General features: G+C 39.1%; 1 protein-coding gene across 8 annotated transcripts in view; it reads right to left on the bottom strand.

Moving 5' to 3' along the window:
- The window catches only part of LOC112862287 (pantetheinase), a 69293-nt gene that overhangs the window by 18906 nt on the left and 22469 nt on the right, over positions 1–27918 (bottom strand). For 6 of the 8 annotated variants that reach the window (XM_086707871.1, XM_086707875.1, XM_025925578.2 and 3 more), the window contains exons 2-4: positions 20083–20226; positions 10611–10860; positions 9168–9298 (exon numbers count right to left, since the gene is read on the bottom strand). In XM_086707871.1, coding sequence (XP_086563997.1) covers positions 9168–9298; positions 10611–10823 — 344 coding nt within the window. In that variant the 5' untranslated portion in view covers positions 10824–10860; positions 20083–20226. Of the gene's footprint in view, positions 1–9167; positions 9299–10610; positions 10861–20082; positions 20227–20337; positions 20512–26906; positions 27094–27918 lie in introns of those variants that run through there. The other 2 variants (XM_086707872.1, XM_086707873.1) reach the window with 2 other exon arrangements.

Raw genomic sequence — 27918 nt, forward strand, 5'->3', positions numbered from 1 at the left:
AAAAAATTTTTTAAGGAATAAAAAAAGGATGTTATATTTTGTCAAAAGCTTTTTTCCGCATCTATTGAGAGGATCATGTGGTTCTTATCCTTTCTTTTATTAATGTGATGTATCACATTGATTGATTTGCAGATATTGAACCAGCCCTGCATCCCATAAATAAATCCCACTGGATCGTGGTGAATAATTCTTTTAGTGTATTGTTTGATGTGGTTTGCTAGGACCTTATTGAGAATTTTTGCATACGTGTTCATGCAAAAATGTTGGTGGGGTCTTTGTCTGGTTTTGGAATCAAGGTAATGCTGGCCTTGTAGAAACAGTTTGGAAGTTTTCCTTCTGTTTCTATTTTTTGGGACAGCTTCAAAAGAATAGGTGTTAACTCTTTAGATGTTTGATAGAATTCCCCTGGAAAGCCTTCCGGCTCTGGACTCTTGTTTCTTGGGAGATTTTTGATTACCGATTCACTTTCTTTACTGGTTATGGATCTGTTCAAATTTTCTATTTTTCCCTGTTTCACTTTGGCAGTTTATGTTTCTAGGAATTTGTCCATTTCTTCCAGATTGTCCAATTTGTTGGCATATAATTGTTCATGATATTCTATTATTGTTTGCATTCCTGTGGTGTTGGTTGTGATCTCTCCGCTTTCATTCATGATTTTTAAAAAATTTTTAATGTTTATTTACTTTTGAGAGAGAGAGACAGAGCACAAGCAGGGAAGAGGCAGAGAGAGAGGGAGTCACAGAATCTGAAGCAGGCTCCAGGCTCTGAGCTGTCAGCACGGAGCCCGATGCGAGGCTTGAACTCACAAGCCGTGAGATCATGACCTGAGCTGAAGTTGGACGCTTAACTGAGTGAGACACCCAGGCACCCACATTCGTGATTTTATGAATTTGGGTCCTTTCCTTTTTCTTTTTGATCAATCTGGCTAGGGGGTTATCAATTTATTAATTCTTTCTAATAATCAGCTCCTGGTTTCATTGATCTGTTCTACTGTTGTTGCTTTTTCTCGATATCATTGATTTCTGCTCTACGCTTTACTGTTTCCCTTCTACTGTTGGTTTAGGGCTTAATTTGCTCTTCTTTTTCCAAATGTTTTAGGTGTAAGGTTAGGTTGTGTATTTGAGACCTTTCTTCCTTCTTCAGAAAGGCCTCGGTTGCTATATACTTCCCTCTTATAACCATCTTTGCTGCATCCCAGAGGTTTTGGACTGTCATGTTTTCATTTTCATTGGCTTCCGTGTACTTTTTAATTTCCTCTTTAATTTCTTGGTTAATTCATTCATTCTTTAATAGGATGTTCTTTAATCTCCAAGTATTCAGGGTCTTTCCAAATTTTTTCTTGTGGTTGATTTCAAGTTTCATAGTGTTGTGGTTTGAAAATATGTAAGGTATGATCACAATTTTTTTTATACTTGTTGAGGGCTGATTTGTGTCCCAGTAAGTGATCTATACTGGAGAATGTTCCATGTGCACTTGAGAAGAATGTGTATTCTGCTGCTTTAGGATGAAATGTTCCGAATATATCTGTTAAGTCCATCTGGTTGAGTGTGTCATTCAAAGCCATTGTTTCCTTGTTGATTTTCTGTGTATATGGTCTGTCCATTGCTGTAAGTGAGGTGTTGAAGTCCCCTACCATTATGGTATTATTATCAATGAGTTTCTTTATGTTTGTGATTAACTGGTTTATATATTTGGGTGGCTGCATATTGGAGGCATAAATATTTACATCATTATATCTTATTGGTGGATAGACCCCTTAATTATAATATAATGCCCTTCTTCATCTCTTGTTACAGTCTTTATTTTAAAATCTAGTTTGTCTGATATAAGTATGGCTACCCCAGCTTTCTTTTGATGACCATTATCATGATAGATGGTTCTCCATCCTCTTAGTTCCACTCTGCAGGTGTCTTTAAGTCTATAATGAGTCTTTTGTAAGCAACATATAGATGGGTCTTGTTTTCTTATGCATTCTGATACCCTATGTCTTTTGATTGGAGAATTTAGTCCATTGACATTTATAGTGAGTACTGCAAGATGTGAATTTAGTGCCATTGTGTTCCCTGTAGCATTGGTGTTTCTGGTAATGTTCTCTGGTCCTTTCTAGTCTTTGTTGCTTTTGGTATTTTTTGTTTTGTTTGGTCTTTTCTCCACTCACAGGGTCCCCCTTAAAATTTCTTGCAGGGCTGGTTTAGTGGTAACAAACTCCTTTAGTTTTTGTTTGTCTGGGAAACTCTTTATCTCTCCTATTTTGAATGACAGCCTTGCTGGATAAAGAATTCTTGGCTGCATATATCCTGCAACACATTGAATATATCCTGTCACTCCTTTCTGGACTGCCAAGTTTCTGTGGATAGGTCTGCTGTGCACCTGATCTGTCTTCCCTTATAGGTTAAGGACGTTTTTTCCCTGGCCACTTTTATAATTCTTTCCTTGTCTATGTATTTTGTGAATTTGACTGTGATAGGTCTTGGTGATGGTTGGTTTTTGTTGAATCTAATGGGAGTTCTCTGTGCTTCTTGGATTTTGATGTCTGTGAACTTCCCCAGATTAAGGAAAGTTTTCCACTATAATTTGCTCACATAAATCTTCTGCCTCTTTTTCTCTCTATTCATCTTCTGGGACTCTTATGATTTGGATGCTATTCCTTGTTGACAAGTCACTGAGTTCTCTAATTGTATCATGATCTTTTGTCTTTGTTTCCCTCCTTTTTTTCTGCTTCATTATCCTCCATAATTTTATCTTCTCTACCATGGATTCGCTGCTCTGCTCTGCCCATCCTTGCCATCGTGGCATCATTCAAGATTGCATCTTGGTTATAGCATTTTTTTTTTAATTTTTTATTTATTTTTGGGACAGAGAGAGACAGAGCATGAACGGGGGAGGGGCAGAGAGAGAGGGAGACACAGAATCGGAAACAGGCTCCAGGCTCTGAGCCATCAGCCCAGAGCCCGACGCGGGGCTCGAACTCACGGACCGCGAGATCGTGACCTGGCTGAAGTCGGACGCTTAACCGACTGCGCCACCCAGGCGCCCCGGTTATAGCATTTTTAATCTCATCCCGACTAGATTTTATTTCTTTTATCTCCACAGAGAGGGACTCTATGCTTTCTTCAAAAGCAGCTAATATTCCTATTATTGTGGCTATAAATCCTAGTTCAGACATCTTCCTTATATCTGTATTGACTAAGCCCCTGGCTGTCATTTCCTCCTGTTCTTTATTTTGGGGTAAATTCCTTCATTTTGTCATTTTGGAGGAAGAAAAAAATTAATAAGATTAAAAATTAAAATTAAAAAATTAAACACAAAGCAAAAAATCAAATAAAGGAAGCTAGACCCAGCTGTTTTGTGTGTTTTGGTCTGCTTGTTGAAAGAAGCTTGATATAATAGAGTAAAAAAAGGAAAGAAAAAAAAAGGTAAGAAAAAATTTTAAATAAAATAGTTTATATAATAAAATAAAATGAAATAGAATAAAATTTTTTTAAATAAAAAATAATGTAAAAAAGAAATAAAAATAAAGAAATAAAAATAAATGTTTCTCTTTCTGTATCCAAGAAAGAGGATGGAACGAAAGAAAAGAGAAAACAATTTAAGCAAAAACAGAAGGAAAGAAAAGGAACAAATAAATGAATCAGCAAACAGAGTGAACTCTGGATGAAGTTACATCCAGTTTCTTCTAGAACTGAAACTATGAAACCTTCTATAGTCCATACACTAAACAGGTGGAGTGGCTTGTGCTGGTTTTCTAGGGGATGTGCTTGGAGGGTGCAGTTGGGCAGGGCTTGGTGTAATGGTTCCATTCTTTACTAGGTGGTGCTGCTTAGCTTACTGGGGTGGATCAGTGTGGCATGCATGTGCATGTGCACTTGCATGTGTGTGGGAAAGGTGGAAATGGCTTCACCCAGCTCCCTAATCTCTAAAACAGGAACTCTGTGCTCTTACCGACTTACAGTCAAGCACCACTCCTTTGTCCGAGGCCTCTGTCCACTCCCCACCTCTGCCTTGTCCGTGTCCAAGCTGTCCACCTGCCAGGTGACATCTGTTTCCAGAGTTTTATCTCAGATGGGGTTGTGTTTTAAAATCCCACACTTCAGAGACCCCCGTGGCTTGGACCCATCTGACTCTCTGGGGAAGGGTCTTCTTGAGCATTGGCCAGGCCTTGGCTTGCCCCAGAAAACATTTGTGCAATTGTTCAATAGCAGAGATTCAGAGATTATGGCAAATGACAACACACAGCCAGTGCCAGATTTCAGTGCACTCTGGAGTCTTTGTCCCAATACCAGCAAACGTGGCCGCTCTCCAGCGTCTGCTGGGACCTTTGCCTATGGGGAGAATGTATGGCCTTTACCAAATGCTTTCCAAGCAAGGGAACTGCTTCCCCTGTGTGGCACATGGACCCCTCAGACCCCACTGCCTGCTCCTGGGAATTCACGCTACTTCCTCACCAGAGTACCACCAGGCATTGAGCTCAGAAACTTCACACTCTGCACTCCGCTGTTTATAGAATCCTGGTGGTAATGCTCTCCTTTCTTCCCATCAACGGTTTTGGGGAACAGATTTCTTGATCAGGCCCCTGCAAGTATTTTCACTCTTTCCCTCTCTTTCTCTCCAGCTACTTCTGGGGGAGTACTTTTCTTGCACAATCTGATGTGCTGCACTCTCCCCCTTTCTCTTTCTCTGTCCTCTCTCTGCAAAAACAGCTCCCTAGCCTCTGTGGCTTTTCTCTCCCCCTGTTCACCTTTCCATGCTATGTACCTGCCGAGTTTTGTGGCTCAAATTATGCAGATTGTTGTGTTAATCCTCAGATCAGTTTCTTAGGTGTTCAAAATGGTTTGGAGCTGATCTACCTGTGTTTCATAAGTGAAACAAGCTCAGGGTCTCAATGCTGCTCCTTTAATTTGATTTTCTTTCTTTCTTTCTTTTTTTTTTAAGTTTATTTATTTTTGAGGCAGAGAGAGACAGAGCATGAACAGCGGAGGGGCAGAGAGAGGGGGAGACACAGAATCGGAAGCAGGCTCCAGGCTCTGAGCTGTCAGCACAGAGCCCGACGTGGGGCTCGAACTCACGGACTGTGAGATCATGACCTGAGCCGAAGTCGGATGCTTAACCGACTGAGCCACCCAGGTGCCCCTCCTGTGATTTGATTTTCATCAGAGGTGCTTGGCCAGATTATTATTTCCCTTTGTATTTCAGAGACTTGTTACAAGATGCAGAGCTTCTACTTGTTTCAAGGATGAGAACCTAGTTATGGCCAACAGGACCTGTCCTTTTATGGGCCTGCCTGGTCTTCACTGAGCGTTTTCTCTCAGGAAGTTTCTGCCTCTGGCAACACCAATTTCAAGGAGATTATCCCCCATGTTTTCTTCTAGGATTTTTATTGTTTAGGTCTTATATTTAAGTCTTTAACCCCTTTTGAGTTAATTTTTGTGAATGGTGTAAGACAAAGGTTCAATTTTACTCTTTTGCATGTGAATATAAAGTTTTCCCAACACCATTTATTGAACAGACTGTCCTCTCCCCATTGAGTATTCCTGGCTCTTTAGTCAAATGTTCATTGATCATATACACGTGGTATATTTCTGGGCTCTCGAGTCTGTTCAACTGGTCTATGTGTTTCTTTTTCTTGCCTAATTGCTCTGGCTAAGACTTCCAGTACTAATTAAATAGGAGTACTGATACTGTCTTTTCTTGATCTTAGAGAGAAAATCTTCAAATTTCATCACTGAATATGATGTTAGCTGTGGGCTTGCTATTTATGGCCTTCATTATGTTGAGGTATGTTCCTTTTATACCCATTTTGTTGAAAGTTTCTAAAATGAAAGGATGTTGAATTTTGTCAAATGATTTTTCTGTATCTATTGAAGTGATATGATTTTTATATTTCATTCTATTAATGTGGTGTATCATATGCTTCGATTACATGCGTTGAAACATTCTTGCATCCCAGGGACAAATTCCACTTAACCATGGTCTATGATCCTTTTGATATGCTGTTGAATTTGGTTTGCTAGTATTTTGGTAAGAATTTTTACATCTATATTCATCAGGGATATTGGGCTGTAGTTTTATTTTATTGTGGTATCCTTACCTAACTCTGGCATTAAGGTAATGTTGGCCTCATAAAATAAGTTTGGGACTATTCTCTCCTCTTAAATTTTTTGGATGAGTTTGAGATTAACTGGAATTAATTATTCTTTAAAAGTTTGATAGAATTTATCTGTGAGCCATCTGGTTCTGGGCTTTCCTTTGTTGAGAGTTTTTTGATTACTGATCCAATATCCTTACTCATTATCGGTGTGTTCAGATTCTCTATTTCTTCATGATTTGGTCTTGATAGGTTGCCTGTTTCTAGAAATCTATGAATTTCTTCTAAGTTGTCCAATTTGTCGACATATAATTGTTCAGAGTAGTGTCTTATGATCTGTAGTACTTCTTTGATATCATGTAAACATAATGTCTCCTCTTTCATTTCTAAAAATATGGCATGCTTCAGGAATTTGCATGTTATCCTTGTGCAAGGGCCACAAGGTTTTGGGTTTTGCTAGATAAAAAAGAGTTCTGGAGGTGGATGATGGTGATGATCGAACAACAACATAAACAGACTTAATACTACTGACTGCACATTTAAAAAGGGTTAAGATGGTAAATTTTATGTTATGTGTATTTTACCCCAGTAAAGAATATTAGAAAAAAGTAACCTTTTGTAGGCTAAGAAAAGGGAAATCTTGTTCAGGGAACTAGTCAATCTGGTTGGTGCAGAGGCATCCTTAAGGAAGAAAAGGGAAGAGGAAATTTAAAAAGATGCATTTGGGGTCATAAAAGATAGAGCTCAGCACAAGAAGCTAAAAATCTTATTTTAAATTTAACAGACAGAAAAGTACCATTAAAGGTTTTAAGGACAGAAGTAACATGATCTCAATTATTTTTCAGATAATAGGGCATTAGGCTATAGAATGTACTAGAATGGTGAGAGACTAAGTGTAGGGAATTGTTGGGAAACTGTTGGAATAGTTCAAGTTAAAAGCAACAAGGGTTGGGCTAGGGCGATGCCAGACAGTATGGAAAACTGGAAATATTGGAACATTTGTTAATGTTTGATTTCTTTATTCTTTATCATGTTACCAAGTTGTCGCAGTAAATCAACTAAAATACAATCTTCAAAAGTGAGACCTCAGAATATATAACATATAGCCATATGTACTCTACTGGCACAATCCTTAAATATTAAATGGTTAATACTAGGTTATTGAAGAATAGCTGAGAAGGGTAAAATTACTGTTGAATGAATGGGATATTGGTGCCATCTGCTGGAGCTTTCTTTGAGTATCAAATCTATACTGTTAGATCTACAAATTGGTAAAATTAACATAAGCAATTATCTACAAAACATATCCTTAAAAAAGACAATGAGGATGATAAACCACATGTAAAAATTATTATTTTAATGCATTTATATAAAGAACAACTATTTGATAGTTGTTCTCCCTGTTTTCTTCAATTAATTCCTGAACGACATAGATGTAAGCACAACACATTGAACCACTTGAAACATATTTAGCCCAAGTCTTTTCAGATCTCCACAAATGGTAGAATAGTATATTGAAATAGAAGCCTGGTGTTTGGGATTTCTTAAACAGTCCCAATTACATATTTCCCTCCTTTCTATTAACCTTGAAAGTACATCAGATATTCTAATATATTTACATTTAAACCACATTTTTCAGACTGTTTACTCTATCCAGGAAAGGCTCCAAAATGCTTTGTTAGAAAATACACCCATATTACCTACTCACTCACTTCTTCCAAGTCTCTGTTTAGATGTTACCATGGAGTCGACTGATGACCAAAAATTTAAGCCCCATGCTTTCCACCATATTCACTGGTCCTGCTTTTGTTTTTCTCTGTAACATTTACCTTTGCTACATGGCATAGAGCAGTAGATAGATAACAGCTAAATAGATATTATCTTTTTTTCATTGACTATCTCCCCATAGTAGAATATAAGCTCCAGGAAGACAGAGATTTTTAATCTATTTTGTCTACTCTACTGTCCAGAATAGTGAGTGCCTGAACATAATAAGTACACACACACAAAAAAATATTGAATAGATGAGTGAAGGCAAGGAATGGAGATGTCATTAGTTGATGGAAAAAAAGAAGGGCAACCAGATTTCTTGAAATGAGATGTATGGAAGGGTCTGGTGGGGATTTCCAGGAGACCCTTGGAAATGTGGTTCTGGGAAAAAGTCATTCAGAAGCAAGTGAAGTCAATACATAATGAAAGTGAACACAGAGTGTTGCCCTTTAAGAACCAAAAATCTGGCATGAGAGGTGGTCAAATAAAAAATAATCACGATACAATGAAATATGAAGATAGTAGACGATTAAGATAAATAATACTGAACTGTGTCAAAATCAAGGTGTCTCTGTACGCAGTTACAGTGGTTAGTTTGCATGGTTTTGAGAGCATTTCCAAAACGGGAGTTCCTAATGATGTTAGCAATAGCACGTTTGGAAAGAAGTGAGTTAACAGAGATAATTTTCTTAAATCTATAAGGTATTGCTTTGCTTACGTTAAAAAAAATAGTGCTCTTTCATCATACATTATATTTCTTTAGTTTACGCCAGACTTAAACCACTCACACAGTTCTAGGACACCAATAATTACCTTAAGCTCTCAGGATTTCATTCACATTAACCTCATTTAGCTATCTTATTGATGTAAAAGGGAAATTTTTAATCTTAAACTAACATGTGACTCTATTTTGCCATTTTCTCACAGTTTTCAGATTACAGTGCCCACATGGGGAAACAATTTTTTGTTCACTGGTAAGAAGTCAGAGACTAGAGTTTCATTCTGGTTCTCCCACTAATCAACTACCCCTGTAAACCATAAGCAAGTTATGCTATTGTCTTCCAGATTCATTCTCTCAATGAAAATATATTCACAATTTGGTGGTTTCTATGAGGCCTTCCAACACTGATCTCTGTGATTTCACAATTCATATTCTCTTCCCTAATAAATGTATCAATAGGAGGTGAAAAATAATAAAATCATCTTGAGCTTCGAGTTGATAGTGAATCTTATGCACTGATCTTCTACAAAGTTCTCCCAGATACAGTAAGTTCATGTTCATGATTGAATTGTCCACCATCTGTTTCTTTACCTGTTGGGATAATTACAAGGGATCCAGTTCACTCGAGGGTCTGGGATATCCTCCAAGTATGGATAGATAGTTTCTCTGTTAAAATTCCAGCCATAGATACCATCTTCTGGAGTCACAATAATATGGGCACCCTGTGAAAAATGTAGCTTAATTGAAATATTTCTCAATTGAGGAAAGGATCCAAGAAGGGTTTATAAGAGGACCTGAGCAACTGAGTGAATGAGAAACAACCATCCAGGCTTTCTTTTTTTTTCCCCCTTTCAATCCTAATCCTTTGTTTTCACTATTTTTAGAATTTATTTTCTTGGTCCAGCCATTTTTATTGTCTAATCCCACCGTCGCCATTTCTATACAACTTTTTCATTCTTCCATAAACATCAATAGCCTTACATGTTTGCCATCCACTGCAGTTAACTGTAAACCCTGGTCTTCTCAAAATCACTTCCCTTTTCTGGACTTCAGTCGGATGTTGTGTCTGTGTCACCGGGTTGACTTATACTCAAAGTCTTGGTTTTACTTCCTCCTCCGTTCCAGCCTTCCCTGCTCCGTGTCCTACAAAAGTGACTCTGGCTTCTCAGAAGGACACTCAGACCCTGGTTCCCTGAAGCGTGCCAAGCCCAGAGGTACACCCCACGCTAACCAGGGCAACTTCAGACCGGGGGATCACCCTGAAAGCTACGGTAGCCTTTGAGAAAATGGCTGGACTAAGGGTGAAAAAGAACCTCAGAATTCTTGCAGCCTTTAAAATGTTCGTAAGTATGTATAAGAACGTGTGCTGATGAAGTGTGAGATGTGATGTGTACGTTATACGTATGTATTCATGACTCATCACACTTTACATATCCCTCCTCTACACCTGATCTACAAATGCCTTATTTAAACCATACCCATTCAAACCACACACTTAAACTTAACCCTTCATTGAACTCAAGGACTTACTATGCATCAACATATACTTTTATCCTGTAATTAGAATGAAGTATGAAGTACATAATGCATATTAATTTGCAACTTACTAACTTTATTTTGGTGTTATGAACTAATCTGAAAACCTGCACCCACTTAAGAGCACAAAAGTATACCAAGGCTGCTAACACTCTAAAGCACAGCACCTGGTCCTGACCCATTTATCTTCCACCCTTTATGTGCAGCAAAAAGACGGGAGCAAAGTTGTGGAATTCACAGCAAGTTCCTCAAAGGCCTGCTGAGCCTTAATGTTGAGGAAGCCATTCTTTTCTTCCTTGGTCTCACTCAGGGAGGCGTAATAGTGTCCTTGCCGTAATAATTTTGAGAAGGAGGTAGGACTCCGATTGTACAGCAAAAGTTGTTGGCTACCCTGACACTTACGTCATCCAAAAGTATAACTGAACCTGCCAGTGACCCTGTCTCCTAAGACCCCCACTCTTCCTCTACATGGAATCTAGCACACTCGACAGATGGTACCTGTTTTGCTGCTGAAGTGATCGCTCCCTCCAAAAGATCCAGATTTCGGTTCATTAACGCCAATGCCTCTTCACGGGACACTGGTATTAGGGTGGTATTAGGCAATATCACGGCGTGTTCGTAAACAGCTGCAATGAAGGTATCCAGGGAGCTGACTTTTAAGACACAGGAAACTGAAATTGCCACATAAGCCAGCAACTGGGGAGTAATCATGCTGAAGTCCAATGACTGCTGATAAACAGAGCAAGTCCTGATATGTACAGAGAGAAAACACAATAAATCATGTGATTCCCAGGACTTGGTACCTTACAAGCAAATTAAAATCTACTATAAGCAAGCCGTGTGGTTTTACATCATAGAGATGCAAACAAATCTTACATAACAAAGGACTCTTATTGTAGGGATTTGTGAGGATCCGATGAGGAAATGTATGTTTCAGTTTGCCAGGCTTGTCATAATAAAGGACTAGAAACTGGGGAGTTTAAGCAACAGAAGCTTATTGTCTCACAGCTCTGGAGGCAAGAAGTTTCAGAGGAAAACAGATCTGGTTCCTCTTGAGGGCTATAAGGGAAGGCAAGGCTTCTCTCTGTGTAGACGGCTATCTTCTCCCTGTGTCTACACATGATATTCTCGCTGTGTCTACTCATGGATTCCTCCTGTGCGCACGTCTGAGTCAAAACTTCCCTTTTTGACGAGGACGGGAGTCATTAGATTTAGTGCCCACCTTACTCCCCTAATGACCTCATCTTAACTTATATCTGAAACAATCTTATTCCCAAATGAGGTCACATTCTAAGGTACAAGTGGTTGGAGCCAGAATTGGTATGATCACATTAACTGTCATTGACTAATTGCCAGATGCTCCGGCAAATAACCAAGGCAGGCAGTTTTCCTACTTTTTAGACAATGAGACAATAAACCTGTGAGAAACTGACAGGACAAAGAACGCTTCGGGAGCTTCAATTAGTAAGGGCTTCCAGAATCTGGGCTAGAGTTGTAAATTAAACAAAAAGTAACAAGAGCTGTTCATACAGTCTTTTTGGCTCTAAATTTCCTATCTTTGGTAATGAGGATCTCTCTACCTCCTGGTACAGAGAGGTTACCTTTCACATGGGAGATGTATTTCTTGTTTTCTGGAGGTGAAGATGGGGGGTGTCAGAGCTGGTTTTGTTTTGTTCTGTTTTGTTTTGTTTGCCTTGGTTGTTTCTTAAGTCGCTTTTATTTAAAATAATCAACATGCCGGGGAAAATGAGTGATGGGCGTTGAGAAGTGCACCTGTTCGGATAAGTGCTGGGTGTTGTATGTAAGCGATGAACTACGGGAATCCACCCCAAAAATCAAGAGCACACTTTACACACTGCATGTTAGCCAATTGACGATAAATTATATTTAAAAAAAAATAAATAATAAAAATTGGAAAAGATAGCAAAGAAAATAAAAATAAATAGATAAGATAATCAATATGCCAAAGTGGTCACATTTTGGGGTGGCCTGTCCTTGGTCCCTATAGTTTCCTCCTCGGAAACTTCCCTGGAAGTTTCGCACATTCGAAGTTGAGCTGGCAGATTGTTTTATGTCATTAAGCAGTATTTTAGTTCTAACCATGGGTTAGTGTAAATTAAATGAACTTTAGAAGGCTGTGCTGCTTGTGTATTTTCAGAGTGAAGCCGACGGTTCAAATAATCATATAGTAGATACGAGGCATTTTTATGGAAACAACAACAACAAAAAAACAATGGTCAAGATTAGATACATTATAAAACTGGTTTTGAGTTCTGAGAGTAGCCAGTTAAAAAGATTTCTAGATGGCAGGCTACAAGCATCTTCAAATAAGGTTAGTGCAGGCAGTGACAATTTGGCAGACTGTTTCGGTTTGTACAAGCGTCTCTGGTAACCTTTCTGAGCGACCCGCACAACAGGCATGACGATTGTTATATATTAGCTGTTGTGGTGACTTCTCTGGAGTTTACATCAAGTTGTTTCTATTTAGTCTGTAAGGCTTCAGAAAAAGGAGAAGTTTTATTTACAAAATGATTCCACGTCAAAATGATGGGAAAAAACTGGAAATGTTCATTCAGAGTTATAACCAGACACTGAAGGAAACTAGAAAAAAATCAAGGTCTGGTCTCATTTGTTTGTTTGTTTGTTTGTTTGTTTTTAAGTTTATTTGTTTATTTTGAGAGAGACAGAGAGAGAGCACAAGCAGGGAAGGAGCGGAGAGAAGAGGGGACAGAGGATCCAAAGCGGGCTTCTGTGATGACAGCACAGAGCCTGATGTGAGTCTTGAACTCACAAACCGGGAGATATGATCTGAGCCAAAGGCACGTGGTTAACTGACTGAGCCGCCCAGGGACCCCATGGATCTAGTCTCATTTATAATGAACTGTTTTAGAATCTAATATCTATAAAGATGTGTTACTGAAACATAATTTTCTTTTTATAAGCACCCTCATTTTACCAAAGATAGTCAAATTAAGACTGATTTGTTTATAAAATAAACGTAGTTTAAAAATATTGGCCTGATTCTTTATAAAAGTTCAGCAAGAATAGCATTTGATCATACCGACTCTTTTAAATCTGCTTTGCTGGAATTTTTTATAAAGAACCTCTAGACTCAACTTTTAACAGGCTCTGAAGGCCAGAAGCCAAGTCAAATCCTTGCCATCAGACTCTGCCTTTAATATTTATAGATTTAGGTTAATTCTTCTCTTCTTGAAGTCCTCAAAATATCCTGAGGTTCCTGCACCTGCCAAGAAGTGACCTTCTTTACCTGTAAGGTTGCTAGCAACCCCATAAGCAAGGTATTGGGCTGTTTTCCCAAGGAGCTTTATTGGCTCCCTATCATTAATACTAGTTCCTTAAAGCTGTCAGGTAATATCTAAGTTTTTGCAGGTCTCCCTCAAATATAACATTCCAGTCAAAGCCTCAGTAGTACAATCAATGTTTCCAATTATGTTCTGTTACAGGAACCGGTTCTTACTGAACTTATGCAAGTGGATACATTGCCATGAAAATATAAGAATATTCACTGAAAATTCTGAAGGGATCAGATAGAAGAAAAAGGTATATGTTTTAATTTGTTGAAAAGTTTTATTTTGTCAAATTGCTATAGGCCATAGTTAGCTTAAGAGAAAGTTAGTTAAATCTGGAAAAGCAAAACCTTAAAAGATCAGCAATGTTTCAAACAAAAAAAGTCATAAAAAGTATAATCATCCTCAGTTCATTTAGTCTCATGATATTAATTTGTGTTCTGCTTGAATCCAATTTCCCCACTAAACCAAGTTTAGTTTTAACGTCTTAGGGTTGCTAAAACACAACCTGGTGGTGCCTGGGTGGCTCAGTCGATGAAATATCTGACTTCGGCTCAGGTTATGATCTCATGGTCCATGAGTTTGAGCCCTGCCTTGGGTTCTGGGCTGACAGCTCAGAGCCTGGAGCCTGCTTAGGATTCTGTGTCTCCCTCTATTTGCCCCTCCCCCAGTCTCTCTCTCTCTCAAAAAGTAACAAACATTAAAAAAATTAAACAAAAAGCTTTAAAAACAATAAACCTATACTCAGAGTTCTTTCCATGAGTCTCACTGGAGATAAAATACATGTGCAGGAAACTGTTGTAAAAGCGTCTGAGAAAAAGTATAACTGTCTGTAAATGATAAAGGGCCTTAAAAATCCATGATTAAAGATGTGATTAGAAATCATTACAATGTAATTGGTAAGGAAATTTGGTTATTTTCCTGGTACATAACATTTTAAGATAATAACATACCAGGACATATCAGATTTCTAGGCGTTTCATACAATTTCCAGAGTACTGACTTTAGTAACATATATCTACACAAATATAAGACAGTTTAGTATTACTTATTTGGTAATACTTCCTATGTAATTTAACATACCAAGAACACCTAAGTAGTTTAATATCTCTCTTTTATGATGAGAAATAGAATCATCGAACTATTCCAGGGGCCCTCTGGAACATTTCAATTGGCTTGTAGTCAAAACACTATTTTACAGCTCAATTTTGGAGGGTGCCTGGCTGGTTCAGTTGGAAGAGTGTGTGACTCTTGATCTCAGGGTAGTGAGTTCAAGCCCCATGTTGGGTGTAGAGATAACTTAAAAATAAAATCTTAAAAAAATTTTGATTTTGGGAAGGTCATCAAAAAATATCAAAAGTTTCAAACATTTAATTAAAGAATGATCATACATCATTATAAAACTACTTATCAGGGGCGCCTGGGTGGCGCAGTCGGTTAAGCGTCCGACTTCAGCCAGGTCACGATCTCGCGGTCCGGGAGTTCGAGCCCCGCGTCAGGCTCTGGGCTGATGGCTCAGAGCCTGGAGCCTGTTTCTGATTCTGTGTCTCCCTCTCTCTCTGCCCCTCCCCCGCTCATGCTCTGTCTCTCTCTGTCCCAAAAATAAATAAACGTTGGAAAAAAAAAAATTAAAACTACTTATCAGTTTAAACAAAGTGACAATAAAAGATTTAAAATTTTTTTTTAATGTTTATTTATTCTTTGAGAAAGAGAGAGAGAGCATGAGAGGGGGAGGGGCAGAGAGAGAGGGAGACACAGAATCCAAAACAGGCTCCAGGCTATCAGCACAGAGCCCGACTTGGGGCTCAAACTCACGAACCGCAAGACCATGACCTGAGCCAAAGTCAGATGCCTAACCAACTGAGCCACCCAGGCACCCTCTGACAACAGAAAATTTTAAAGGCACATATAGAGGATTACGTAGTTGTAAACAAATCTTAGCTCTTTTAATATTAGGAAGACTCGGTTCTTGAATGATCAAAGATTTGATTAAAACAAAACACAGAATCTTTTTCTAGGCAGATTACATTAGAGGTAAAGAAATTTTTTATTACAATTTCTAATAAAAAGCAAACAAATCACCTAAGAAAGCTTTTTTCTTTTAACAGAGGAAAAAACCAAATTCTAATTTTCTTTCCATGAGTGTACTTTTGATACGAAAACTTATTCTTAAATAAATGTATTCTAATCTTAGCCATTTACAATTTTTTTTAAGTTTATTTATTTGAGAGAGAGAGAGAAAGAGAGAGTAGGGGAGGTACAGAGAAAGAGGGAAAGAGAGAATCCCAAGCAGGCTCTACACTGTCAATGCCAAGCTGGATACCTGGTTTGATCTCACAGTTTGTGAGATCATGACCTCAGCCGAAATCAGGAGTCTGACACTTAACCAACTGAACACCCAAGTGCCCTAATTTTTAACAGCTTTAATCACATGTATTAATCACAACTTTTAACCCTTACAAACTAATTTCTAGTGAAAACTAAGTAGTAAAAAATGTGAATTGTCTGTTTCTCCAGCATTTTTTAGATTGGCAATTTTCTGAATATATTTCATAGCTTCTAGAAGCATGTGTTTCTTCATAGTGCAATCTTTTAATAAAGCACAAAACATGGCTGCTAACAGATCCAAATTTATTTTTAGTTTCTCTATAATAAGGAAATTATAAGTAGATAAACCTATGCTTAGTATTTAATGTTTATTATTTTATCTTATTTGGAAATGACCCAGATAGTCAATGAATTCAACCTAACTTATCACTTAGCAAAACGTCAAGGTTTCAACTTGCCAAAAAGATTTGGGAACGCTACTCAAAAATTTTTTTTTAATGTTTATTATTTATTTTTGAGAGAGAGACAGAGTGTGAGTAGGGAGGGGCAGAGAGAGAGGGAGACACAGAATCCAAAGTAGGCTCCAGGCTCTGAGCTGTCAGCACAGAGCCCAACATAGGGCTCAAACTCATGGACCATGAGATCATGACACCAGCCAAAGTTGGTTGCTTAAGCGACGGAGTCACCCAGGTGTCCCTGGAGAAACTACTTTAAAAGTTTACCTAAAAACCTTTTAAAAGTTATATCTCTTCAATTTACTTGTTCTTAACAGTCATGCGTAGGTTACCAATAAAAACTACATGAGACATGAAAATCTTCCCAAGCTAATTATATTTTTAAAACATTTTACAACAGAGGTAGTATCCACTTACTTGACTTGAACTAAACTGAGGCAGAATAAAAGTTTTAGTTTTAATGGTGACAATTTTAAAACATGTCTATTTTAATTAAACCAACCACCTTAAATTACCTTTAACACTGAATATTTTCCCAGATCATATGAACTTGAAAATAAGCGCTTGCCTTTAAACCAACTAAATAGGGCTCTTTTACAAATTAATTTTAGTAATACCATCCAGATGTAGGGAAAAAAATCTCACACTTACAACATATGTGTTGTTAAAAGGAAAACCACAGGCCTAAAATGGAATTACTTAGGTTAAGGCTCCAAGTCAGTAAACCACGACTAAATACCTGAACTAACTGCAATTTCAATTCCCCAGGAATGCAACCTTTAACCAGTCAACATGGAATTTCCTGGTCAGCACAAGAAGTTTATTGATAGACCTCTTCCATTTCCCTTAGGAGGGCAACACAGCCTACAACAATGGATGCTTTGCTAAAAACTATCCTTTTCCACTCCACCTCTACTTTCAAAAACAGTTCCTTTTCTGTAGCACTCTGGAGTTCCTTTCTAATTATTAGATGGGACGCTCCCAATTCATGAATTGATTCATAACGCCGATTAGATCTTTAAAATTTACTCTGTTGGATTTTCGTGATTTAACAGTATGGACATACATACAAACATACTTACAGATGTAAACAAAGATCTTATCGTTTTTGTTTTGTGGAGAGAACATCATGGGTCTGATTTTGACATACCTTTTCTCTCTCTCTCCGTCTTCCTTCTGATGCGAAACTTTTTTTTTTAGAGTTTGTATTTCAAAGGATGGCTTTTCGGTAGAAAATTGATATCACAAAGACATAGAGAAAGTATCCAAGTTTTCTCCAACGTGGACTTTTGGGGACATATTGTTCTCTTATCAGAGATGTTAGAGCCTGGGCACAAGAGGCATTTTAGTAGTTTGTATTTTTAAAAGACCTTTTCTCTTCTCTGCCTTTTTCCTTCAGTCTCAGGCAATTGTGGGCTGTGTTTACATTTCAAAGGTATGATAAAAATTTATAATTTTAAGGAACAGAGGAAGAATGCAAGTTTGTTTTGTTTTGTTTTGTTTTTTAAAGAAATGTGGGCTAATTGCTATTTAAAATTTATTTCTGTTCTTAGGACAATTTTGCTCCAATATCCTGATCTTTTATAATATCTATAAGCATTTTGAGAGGAATAGGAAAGATTTTGAGATTAGTAAAGATCGGTGGGTTTGACTTGCTTTTAGAGTTTTGTAGAGATTTATAAGATAAAGACACTTGTTTTTAATTCCCCCAAAGATTTGGATTGCACCCTGAATATCAAGGGATTGACCTGCCTTTTTTTTTTTTTTTTTTGAGAGATTGAGAGAGAGAGACAGCACAAATGAGTGAGGGGCAGAGAGAGAGAGAGGGAGAGAGAGAGAGGGAGAATCCCACGATGGGCAGAGAAAGAAGGAGAAGACAGAGAGGGAGAGAGAAAGAAGCAGGACTCAAACTCATGAACTGTGAGATCACACCCTGAGCTGAAGTTAGATACTCAACCAACTGAGCCACCCAGACGACCATCCTGCCTTTTTAGCTAAACATTATATATTTATACCTGGGAGATGATTAACTAAAATAGGAATCAAAACCTTTATGCCTGTGTAAACTCTATATAAAGCACTCTAATAAAAGCCTTTTTTTTCCCCCTAAGTACAAAATTTAACCTTGAGCTTTTATTATATTAAGCCTTGAGAATCAGCCTTCCACTGATTAATTGAAGGAGGGCCTAGGAGAAATTTTGGTCTTCTGCTTCCTCTGTGAAGGGGGGCAGAGTTCCAGGGGGCCTTCTGTCATGCCTAATAAGCATATATATAATCATGAGCTGAAAGAAACTTCCCTTAGCAACCAGTCAAGTTCTCTGTGAGTGAGGCTGTGACTAGCCATTAAACCAATTCCTCTAAATTTGGTAGGATCTTTTCTTTGAAATATTAGTAGGTTTCATGCCCAGGGTGGAGCCCCATGCAGGGTTTGAACTCCTGACCATGAGATCAAGACCTGAGCTGAGATCAAGAGTTGGGTGCTTAGCCGACTTAATCCAAGCTGGTAGGGTCTTTTGAAAGTGGAGGAAGAGGGGCATTATAACTTAAAAGATCTGCTGCTGTTCAAGGGACATGAATTCTCTATGGTTGTTGGGGGCAGGGTCATTGCATAGAAATGCCTAAAGGTGGCAGAGCCTGATTAGAGCAAAGCAAGCCCTACTGCCTGTCTCAGGTGCTTCTGCTAAATTTACTTTTTGGCTTTCAGCATTTATGAGTAACTTGTATACTTTGAACTTGAGATTAAGCTGGAATGCTGTCTACAAATCTTGTACGGAGTGGAAAGTTTAATTTCTGTTCTTTGTCTTGTTAAGCGAGTCCCTAAGGCTAGCCTTATACTAATAAGACAATTCAGAGCTCTCTATAAAGATTTTTTTTTTTAAGTTTAGCTAATTTAAAAGATTCATCTTCTGGTCACTGATGAGTAAGATCTTACTATTAATAGTGACTCAAACCAGTAAGTCTTTTCATGGCTTAACCAAAGATACAAAAGGCATCCCTAGAGAGGGCATAGTTGATGAAGTTCCCATGATCCAAAAGTCTACTCTCAAGAATAGCCTAAGAAAGCAAAGGCCTTGGGGGACAGCAGGGAAGAATGGCGTGGTATACCCTGTGTCTCCAGCCTCCCACAAAGGTGCAAAGCTTCCTGACCCACTAATGTGTGTCAGCAGGCAGGTGCTGCCAGAATGGGATTTTTCTAGCACTTAACAAGCAATGAAAGTTGAGAGGACAAAGGTCCTCATGGTCTAGACATAAGACATTTTCTCATGACAAATTCCCCTGAGAGCTGGCACAGCTGGAGAAAGAGAGTGCTCCTCGTCAGCGGGTGTCTCAGATCCCCACTGTATTCAACTGGCCACTGAAGTGCACCCCAGTAAATGCACCCTCCGAATGCCAGAGAGAATGTTCTCACTGGTCACAAAGCCAAGCTCTTAGCACATAGAACAATATGAAAGGAAAACCCTCATCCGGTGATTACACAGGGGATTCACAGCAAAGTACGTCGGAACTGACACTGTCTGATGAGAAACTGTGAACTCATCACTCAGTGGGATCAGCTTGCACAGCAGGCTGGTAGGGTCTATGCTTGAGTTCTTCTCTACGACAATCCCTTTTAAGAAAAATAACACAAAAGACACAGACCAAGGGGGGAAAAAAAAGACCACCTCTGGGAGGAAAGGGATCACTAACCAAACAGTACTCTACCAAATTTTTACCGAGAGTCACTAAGCCAAAGAAACTAGTTCGACAAATATTTTCTCTTACTAATCTAATCTGAGAGAGAGAAAGAGAGAGAGAGAGACAGAGAGAGAAAGGCTGTCATCACTCTCACTCCACCAGACCTCACAGATTCCAGGAGGCTGGCATGGTAAGAAACCTTACCTTCTGCCGGCTGTACGTCAGATCTCCCAAGACCTCAAACCTGCAGAATCTTCGGAGCAAATATCCAGCGGAAGTTGATCCAGCTGGCCACGCCAACCATAGGGGAGGAACAACCTCCTCTGCTTTCAAAGATTTCCAGCTGGTCTAAGAATTAAATGAACATGAGACAGATTAACGGGGAGTGGGGGGGGGAGCCAAAGCTTTAATACGTGCATACAGAGTCCCAATAATGAAATTGAGTCCTAAAGAAATTACCAAGGCAGACAGTTTCTCAACTTTTTAGACAAAGGGGCAGTAAATCTGTGGTGAGGAATTGACAGGACAAAGAAAACATAACTTTGGAAACTTCAATGAGTAAGGAATTCTAAACAGAATTTAGGGACTACGGTAGTAAATTAAATAAAAAGTAACAGCCTTTTTGGTTCTAAATGTCCTGTCTCTGGTGATAAGAATCTATTTACCTCCAGGCACAGAGAGACTACCTTTTTCACAAGAGATTTGCCGTCTTGTTTTCTCACGACAAGGAGGAGTCAGACTGTTATTTTTGCATTGGCTGTTTCTTAAGTAATTTTTATTTAAAATAATATGCCAAAGTGGCACACTTTGGAGTGGCCTGCCCTTGGCCTGAACAAAACTTATTTTTTTAAGTTGATTTATTTAAAAAAAATTTTTTTTAATTTTTATTTACTTTCGAGAGAGACAGAGACAGAATGTGAGTGGGTTAGGGGCAGAGAGAGAGGGAGACACAGATCTGAAGCAGGATCCAGGCTCTGAGCTGTCAGCACAGAGCCTGATGCGAGGCTCAAACTTACAGGCTGTGAGATCATGACTTGAGCTGAAGTCGGCCACTCAACTGACTGAGCCACCCAGGCGCCCCTAAGTTTATTTATTTATTTTGAGAGAGACAGAGAGAGAGAGAGGAGAGAATGAGCATGAGCAGGGGAGGGACAGAGAATCCTGAGCAGACTCCGTAGGGACCAGGGGCTTGAACTCACAAATCGTTAGATCATGACTTGAGTCCACATCAAGAGTTGGACGCTTAACTGACTGAGCCACCCAGGAGCCACTTTCCTCCCCAACCCCAACAAAACTTTTAGAGAAAGTAGAGAGAAATCTTGATTAATACCACCAGACATCCAACCAAACCTGCAAGGATAGAGATGATTACCTGCTGAGAGGGAATATGTAACATCCCACTGCCCGGTGTTGGAATAAGACCTCCAGCATCTGGGGTTTCACTGACAGCAACCCAGGTAGCCAACCCCAAAAGGAACTCGGCAGCACATCTTGCCCAGCCCAAGTGGAAAGAACCAGAAACAGGAGAAAGGAGAGGAGAACAAAGACCGAATGGGGTGGGTACTGCCTGTTGCGTTTCTCTATGTACGCAATACCCAGCACAATACCTGGTACACAAAAGACCTAACAAATGTGCCATTTAAGGGATCACCCCAGGACTGCCACCAGCTTTCGATAGAACTTTGGATAATTTACTTCCCTCATTGGTTATCTGTTCAGTTGTTGCAGCTAATCCAGTTGTTCCGGATGATCCAAGGGAGGTCAATGCAAGAGAACCATGATTTAATCATGGGTGCCTATGTAATGAAGGGGTTTGGAGAGCTTTGGGGTTGGCGAGCACATGGAAGTATGGGGAGAGCAGCACGCTCAGAGAGGGCATGGAAACTCTGTGCCCCTTCCCCATACCTTGCCCTGCGCATCCTTTCCATGTATCCTTTTTAATGAAACTAATGTTAAAAAGAAAGCCACAGGCCCCAAAATGGCATCACTTAGGGCCCCAAGTCAGTAAACCAAGACTTAACACCTAACCTGTATATAATTGCAACACCCCAAGGATGTAACCATTCACCAGCCAACACGGAATTTCCTGGTCAATTCTAGAAAATTTACTGATAGGCCCCTACCACTACCCTTAGGAAGACAACCTTGCCTAAACAATGCATTCCTTGGTAATAAATTCCTTTTTTCTTTCTTTTTTTTTTTTATGCTTTCTCTCTCCCTTCAAAAACTGTTACCTGCAAGACCCCCAAGACCTGACCCTCACTCCCCACCTGCTTGTACTCACCAACCTTTGTCCCACATTTTTCCGTAAGCTCTTCTTTCCAGCTTATCTCCTAACTCAGACAAATAAAAACCAAAAGCACTCCTCAGGCCATAGTGACTGCCCTGACAAGACCTCCAGCCAGCCCAGACCAACAAGACCAGTTTGAGCTTAACTTCTGACTTGCACCTGCACAGGAGGACCATAGAGTGACCTCCAGAATGACCAAAAACTACCTTTACCTCATTATAATACTAAAATCTCTGCCCAAGGAAGAGCACAGACCTCATTGACATAACACACAATGCACGTATAGGCATGTTTCTCTAAGGCATGTGCATGACCTTATGACTACCTCTGCATACAAAGGGGAGGCTTCCTAATCTAAATATTCACCCTGAATCTAAATAAAGAGAATCCATTCACCCTTGCTTGGAGAGTCACTGCATTGGAAGCCATTCCCTGTAATGTCCTTATTTGCTGCAAATAAGTCTTTCTTTGTGTGCCAACTCAACCCAGTTCAATTTCTGATTCACCAAGGAGCAAACTTAACGTTGGTTCAGTTACAAAACCTGCCTCTTGTTTAGCTCAAGGGAGCTCCCGTCTATTTGCTAGATGGAATGCTGCCTGATTCATGAATCATTCAATAAAGCTAGTTAGATCTTCAAATATACTCGGCTGAATTGTTTTGTTTTGTTTTAACAAATTTGGGGGCACTGTCAGGATCTGAAGCACAATTCTGACTGTATTTGGGAGCAATGAGAAACACAGGTATAATGCTCTGTGAACACTTCTGAGTTCACTGTCTTGCTTCTCATGAGGGCCATTGGTAAGTCCCTCTCAGTTAAGCTCTGCTGTTTTTGCATTCAAGCTCCTGACCTAATTGGCTTTCCAGTCCATGGTCAACAGGTCGGTCTAGACAGATAGGAAGCTTTAAATTTTTTTTTTTCAACGTTTTTATTTATTTTTGGGACAGAGAGAGACAGAGCATGAATGGGGGAGGGTCAGAGAGAGAGGGAGACACAGAATCGGAAACAGGCTCCAGGCTCTGAGGCATCAGCCCAGAGCCCGACGCGGGGCTCGAACTCATGGACCGCGAGTTCGTGACCTGGCTGAAGTCGGACGCTTAACCGACTGCGCCACCCAGGCGCCCCTAGACAGATAGGAAGCTTTAATGGAGTGCCAGTCCTAAGCCTTTTGATCAGTCTGCAATTCCACATTGGGATTCCTTCTTAACTTCCACACTGAAGTCCCCATTTACTGGGGTTTCCTGGTTTATTCCTTTCCCCAGTTCCAGTCTGCAGTCTCCATAATGAATTCTGCTGGTTTAGTCCACAGTGGGAATTGCTAGTGGTGGGCACAGCCTTCCCTTGGCCAGTCCACAGTGACAACTTTTGTTTACTCCTGGTGCATTAAGGTGCCCATGTTTGTTTGTCTTGTGTCCTGTGAACAAACACTTAGCTAATGGGATTCTTAAAATCAGAAGAGTCAAGCATGTCACCTTCTGGAACACCCGCTTATTTTATGTCTAAAAACTATAGTGCTGGGGGCTGTGATTATCTACAGAAATGGTAAAACTTTAATAAAAACAACATAGAATTATGATGGCCATGATGCAGAACGTTTCAATTAGGTAAGGCCATCTAAGGAGTACACTTGAAAGTAAGGGTTCCCAAAGTAAACAGAATGGGATACCTGTTTTAATTGGCAAGCAGACGCCTGCAAAAAGTTTCCAAATTTCAAAATAGTTTCATTGGAAGATCCACTGCAAAAGGATAATGAAAAATTAAATTTAGATGAGCTACCTGCCAGGGCCAAGGGCAGGCTGCCCCAAGATGGGCCACTTTGGCATGAACGTTATTTTGAGTTAAAAGCAAAAGAACCCAACAGATTCAGGAAAACTCTTTACCTCCTCCTCCACTGCCTGCATCAGGAAAACAGGTATTGACAGAGATTTCTCTCTACCTAATAAATCTATCAGCACAATAGGCAAGCATTGTTTTCCAAACATGTCCTCAGCTTCCTGCTGATGATCTTTCTTCCCTTTGTATCTTTAGGAATTTCATGCCTGTGTGGATTCCCTGTATGTATGAAATTAAATTTGATTTTCTCCTGTCATTCGTCTCATATCCATTTGATTCTTAGTCCAGCTAGAAGGACCTTGAATAGCAGAGGAAATTCTTCCTCCTCAACACATCTTTGTAAGTACAGTAAAATCTTGGTTTCTGAGCATAATTCATTCAGGGAATACACTTGTAATCCAAAGCGTGAGTATATCAAAGCGAATTTCCCCATAAGAAGTAATGGAAACTCAGATGATTTGTTCCACAACCCAAAAATATTCATATAAAAATGATTACAATTCTGCAATATAATACAAAATAATAAAGAAAATACAAAATATAAAGAAAAATAAGCAAATTAACCTGCACTTACCTTTGAAAACCCTAGTGACTGGTGTGAGGGAGACAAGAAAGAGGAGGGTTATTGTATAGGATGACTTTCACTTTCACTGGATGTTGACTACAGTATAGTGTCATATACTGTATTTAATGTAACTGGCAATAAGGCAGCAGAGGAAAGGGTCTAGATCTGCAAGCAGCCTGACCTAGAATGAAGCAAAGCGTTCCTAAGCTTACTCTTGTATGGAAAAGTAGAGGACTGTCCATAGTTGCTATGAAGTGATAAAAAACACACTAGTGCCAGTTATGGGCACTTTCTTTTTTTTTTTTTTTAATTTTTTTCTTCAACGTTTATTTATTTTTGGGACAGAGAGAGACAGAGCATGAACGGGGGAGGGGCAGAGAGAGAGGGAGACACAGAATCGGAAACAGGCTCCAGGCTCTGAGCCACCAGCCCAGAGCCCGACGCGGGGCTCGAACTCACGGACCGCGAGATCGTGACCTGGCTGAAGTCGGACGCTTAACCGACTGCGCCACCCAGGCGCCCCCAGTTATGGGCACTTTCTAATGTTCTGAAAAACCACTGATTTCTGCCAAACACCGTGGCCTGAGACTGAGCATCCAAGCATGGGAGACCATCACCCACAATCGCACAGTGAGAGAGAGAGAGAGAGAGAGAGAGAAGAACCATTGGCTCACTTATGATCATGTGGCATTCAGCATCATGTGCTACTCATATTGTAAGACATTGCTCTTTTATCAAGTTAAAATGTATTAGAAATATTTGCTTATCTTGCGGAACACTCACGAGCAAGTTACTTGCAACACAAGGTTTTACTGTATTGGATTTTAATACTGCTTCTTATAAACTGGACCAGATTCTGATTTCTTCTAGTGTTCCCCAATGCCTGGTTATGACTCTCCAAACTAACATTTTTTTCTCTCACCTTTCTGACTTGAAATCATTTAAAAACTAAAACTGCCTTTATTTCTGAAGCTCTACAAACTGAATATAAACAACTTGGTATAAATTTTAGAGAAATCACCACAATAGCTCGTGTATAAACAATCTTCAGGCCTCTTGCTCTGTGGACCGCTCAAAAAGATAGCCTGACGGGCGCCTGGGTGGCTCAGTTGGTTGAGCATCTGACTTCAACTCAGGTCATGATCACACTCACACGCTGTCTCTGCCTCTCTCAAAAATAAGTAAACATTAAAAAAAATTAAAAAAAAAAAAGATAGCCTGACATATAAAAATCTTCTTGATTGGCTACCCTCAAAACTTGGAAATTGGTTTATAATTTGATACAAACCTTAACCATTGTTTTCTTTTGTTTCCATAAAAATGTCTCTTATTTAATATCTGGTTGTTTATACCAAAGGCCAAACTTTGAGAATATACCTTTATCATGACCTCCTGAAATGAGTTTAACTAAATTGACCTATTGTCAGGACTAAGAGACTGGTTTGAAAATATGAAATCATCCACCAACTCAATTTATTAATGTGTGAAACATCAGGGAAGTTTCAGACAAAGGGACTGTAGGGCAAAAGGGAGGCTGTCCCAAGAAGGGCCATTTTGGCATGAAGATTACTTTGAGCTAAAGACACATCCAAATTGAAAGTGAGATGATACAGCACCACCTATCATGCTAATGGACATCAACAGAAAGCTGGAGTAGCCATGCCATACTTATATCAGACAAACTATATTTTAAACAGAACTGTAGCAAGAGATAAAGAAAGTCACTATACCATAATAAATGGGTCTATCCAACAAGATCTAACAATTGTAAATATATGTGCCCCCGATGTGGTGACACCCAAATATATAAATCACCTAATCACAAACATAAAGAAATTCATTGATAATGATACAATAATAGTAAGAGACTTTAACACCCCACTTACAACAAAGGACAGATCATCTTAAAAGAAAATCAACAAGGGAACAATGGCTTTGAATACCACATTGAATCAGATGGACTTATAATTATATTCAAAACATTTCACCCTAAAGCAGCAGAATACACATCCTTTTTGAGTGAACATGGAGCATTCTCCAGAATAGATCACATACAGATTCACAAATCAGGCCTCAGCAAGTACAAAAAAAATACCATGCATATTTTCAGACCACATTGCTATGAAACATGAAATCAAACACAAGAAAAAATTTGGAAAGACCACAAATACATGGAGGTTAAAGAACATCTTACTAAATAATGAATGGGTTAACCAGAAAATTAAAGAAAAAATCAAAAAAATACATAGAAGCAAATGAAAATGAAAATATGACAGTTCAGAACCTTTCAGATGCAGCAAAGGAGGTCATAAAAGAGAAGTATATAGCAATCCAGGCTTACCTCATAAAGCCTAAAGCCAGCAAAAGAAGGGAAATAATAAAACATAGAGCAGAAATAAATTATATAGAAACAAACAAAAAAATCAGTAGAAAAGATCAATGGAACAAAAAGCTGGTTCTTTGAAAGAATTAATAAAATTGATGAACCCCTGGCCAGACTTAATCAAAAAGAAAAGAGGAAAAACCAAGAAAACAAAATCACAAACTAAAGAGGAGAGATCACAACCAACACCACAGAAATACAAACAAGTACAAAAAAATATTATGAACAGTTATATGCCAGCAAATTGGGCAATCTGGAAGAAATGGATAAATTCCAGGAAACATACAAACTACCAAAGCTGAAACAGGAAGAAATAGAAAATTTCAACAGATCCATTACCAGCAAAGAAAGTGAATCAGTAATCACAAATCTCGCAACAAACAAAAGTCCAGGGCCAGATGGCTTACCAGGAGAATTCTACCAGATATTTAAGAACAGTTCATATCTACTCTTCTCAAACTGTTTCAAAAGAATAGAAATGGAAGGAAAACTTCCAAACTCAATCTACAAGGCCAAAATTACCTTTATTCCAAAACCAAAAACCCCACTAAAAAGGAGAATTATGGGCAGCAAAAATTCTCAACAAGATACCAGCAGATCAAATCCAGCAGTACACTAAAAGAATTATTATTCACCACGATCAAGTAGGATTGGTTTCTGGGCAGCAGGGGTGGTTCAATATTCACAAATTGATCAACGTGATACACCACATTAATAAAAGAAAGGATGAGTACCATAGGATCCCCTCAATAGATGCAGAAAGAGTGTTTGACAAAATACAGCATCGATTCTTGATAAAAACCCTCAACAACATAGGGATAGATAGAACACACTTCAACATCATAAAGGCCATATATGAAAGACCCACAGCTAATACCATTCTCAATGAGGAAAAACTGAGAGGTTTTCCTTTATAGTCAGGAACAAGACAGGGATGCCCACTCTTACCATATTTAACAAAGTATTGCAA

This window comes from Puma concolor, chromosome B2 (assembly GCF_028749965.1).
Source record: "Puma concolor isolate L17-30 chromosome B2, mPumCon1.1.hap2, whole genome shotgun sequence".
Taxonomy (NCBI): Eukaryota; Metazoa; Chordata; class Mammalia; order Carnivora; family Felidae; genus Puma; species Puma concolor.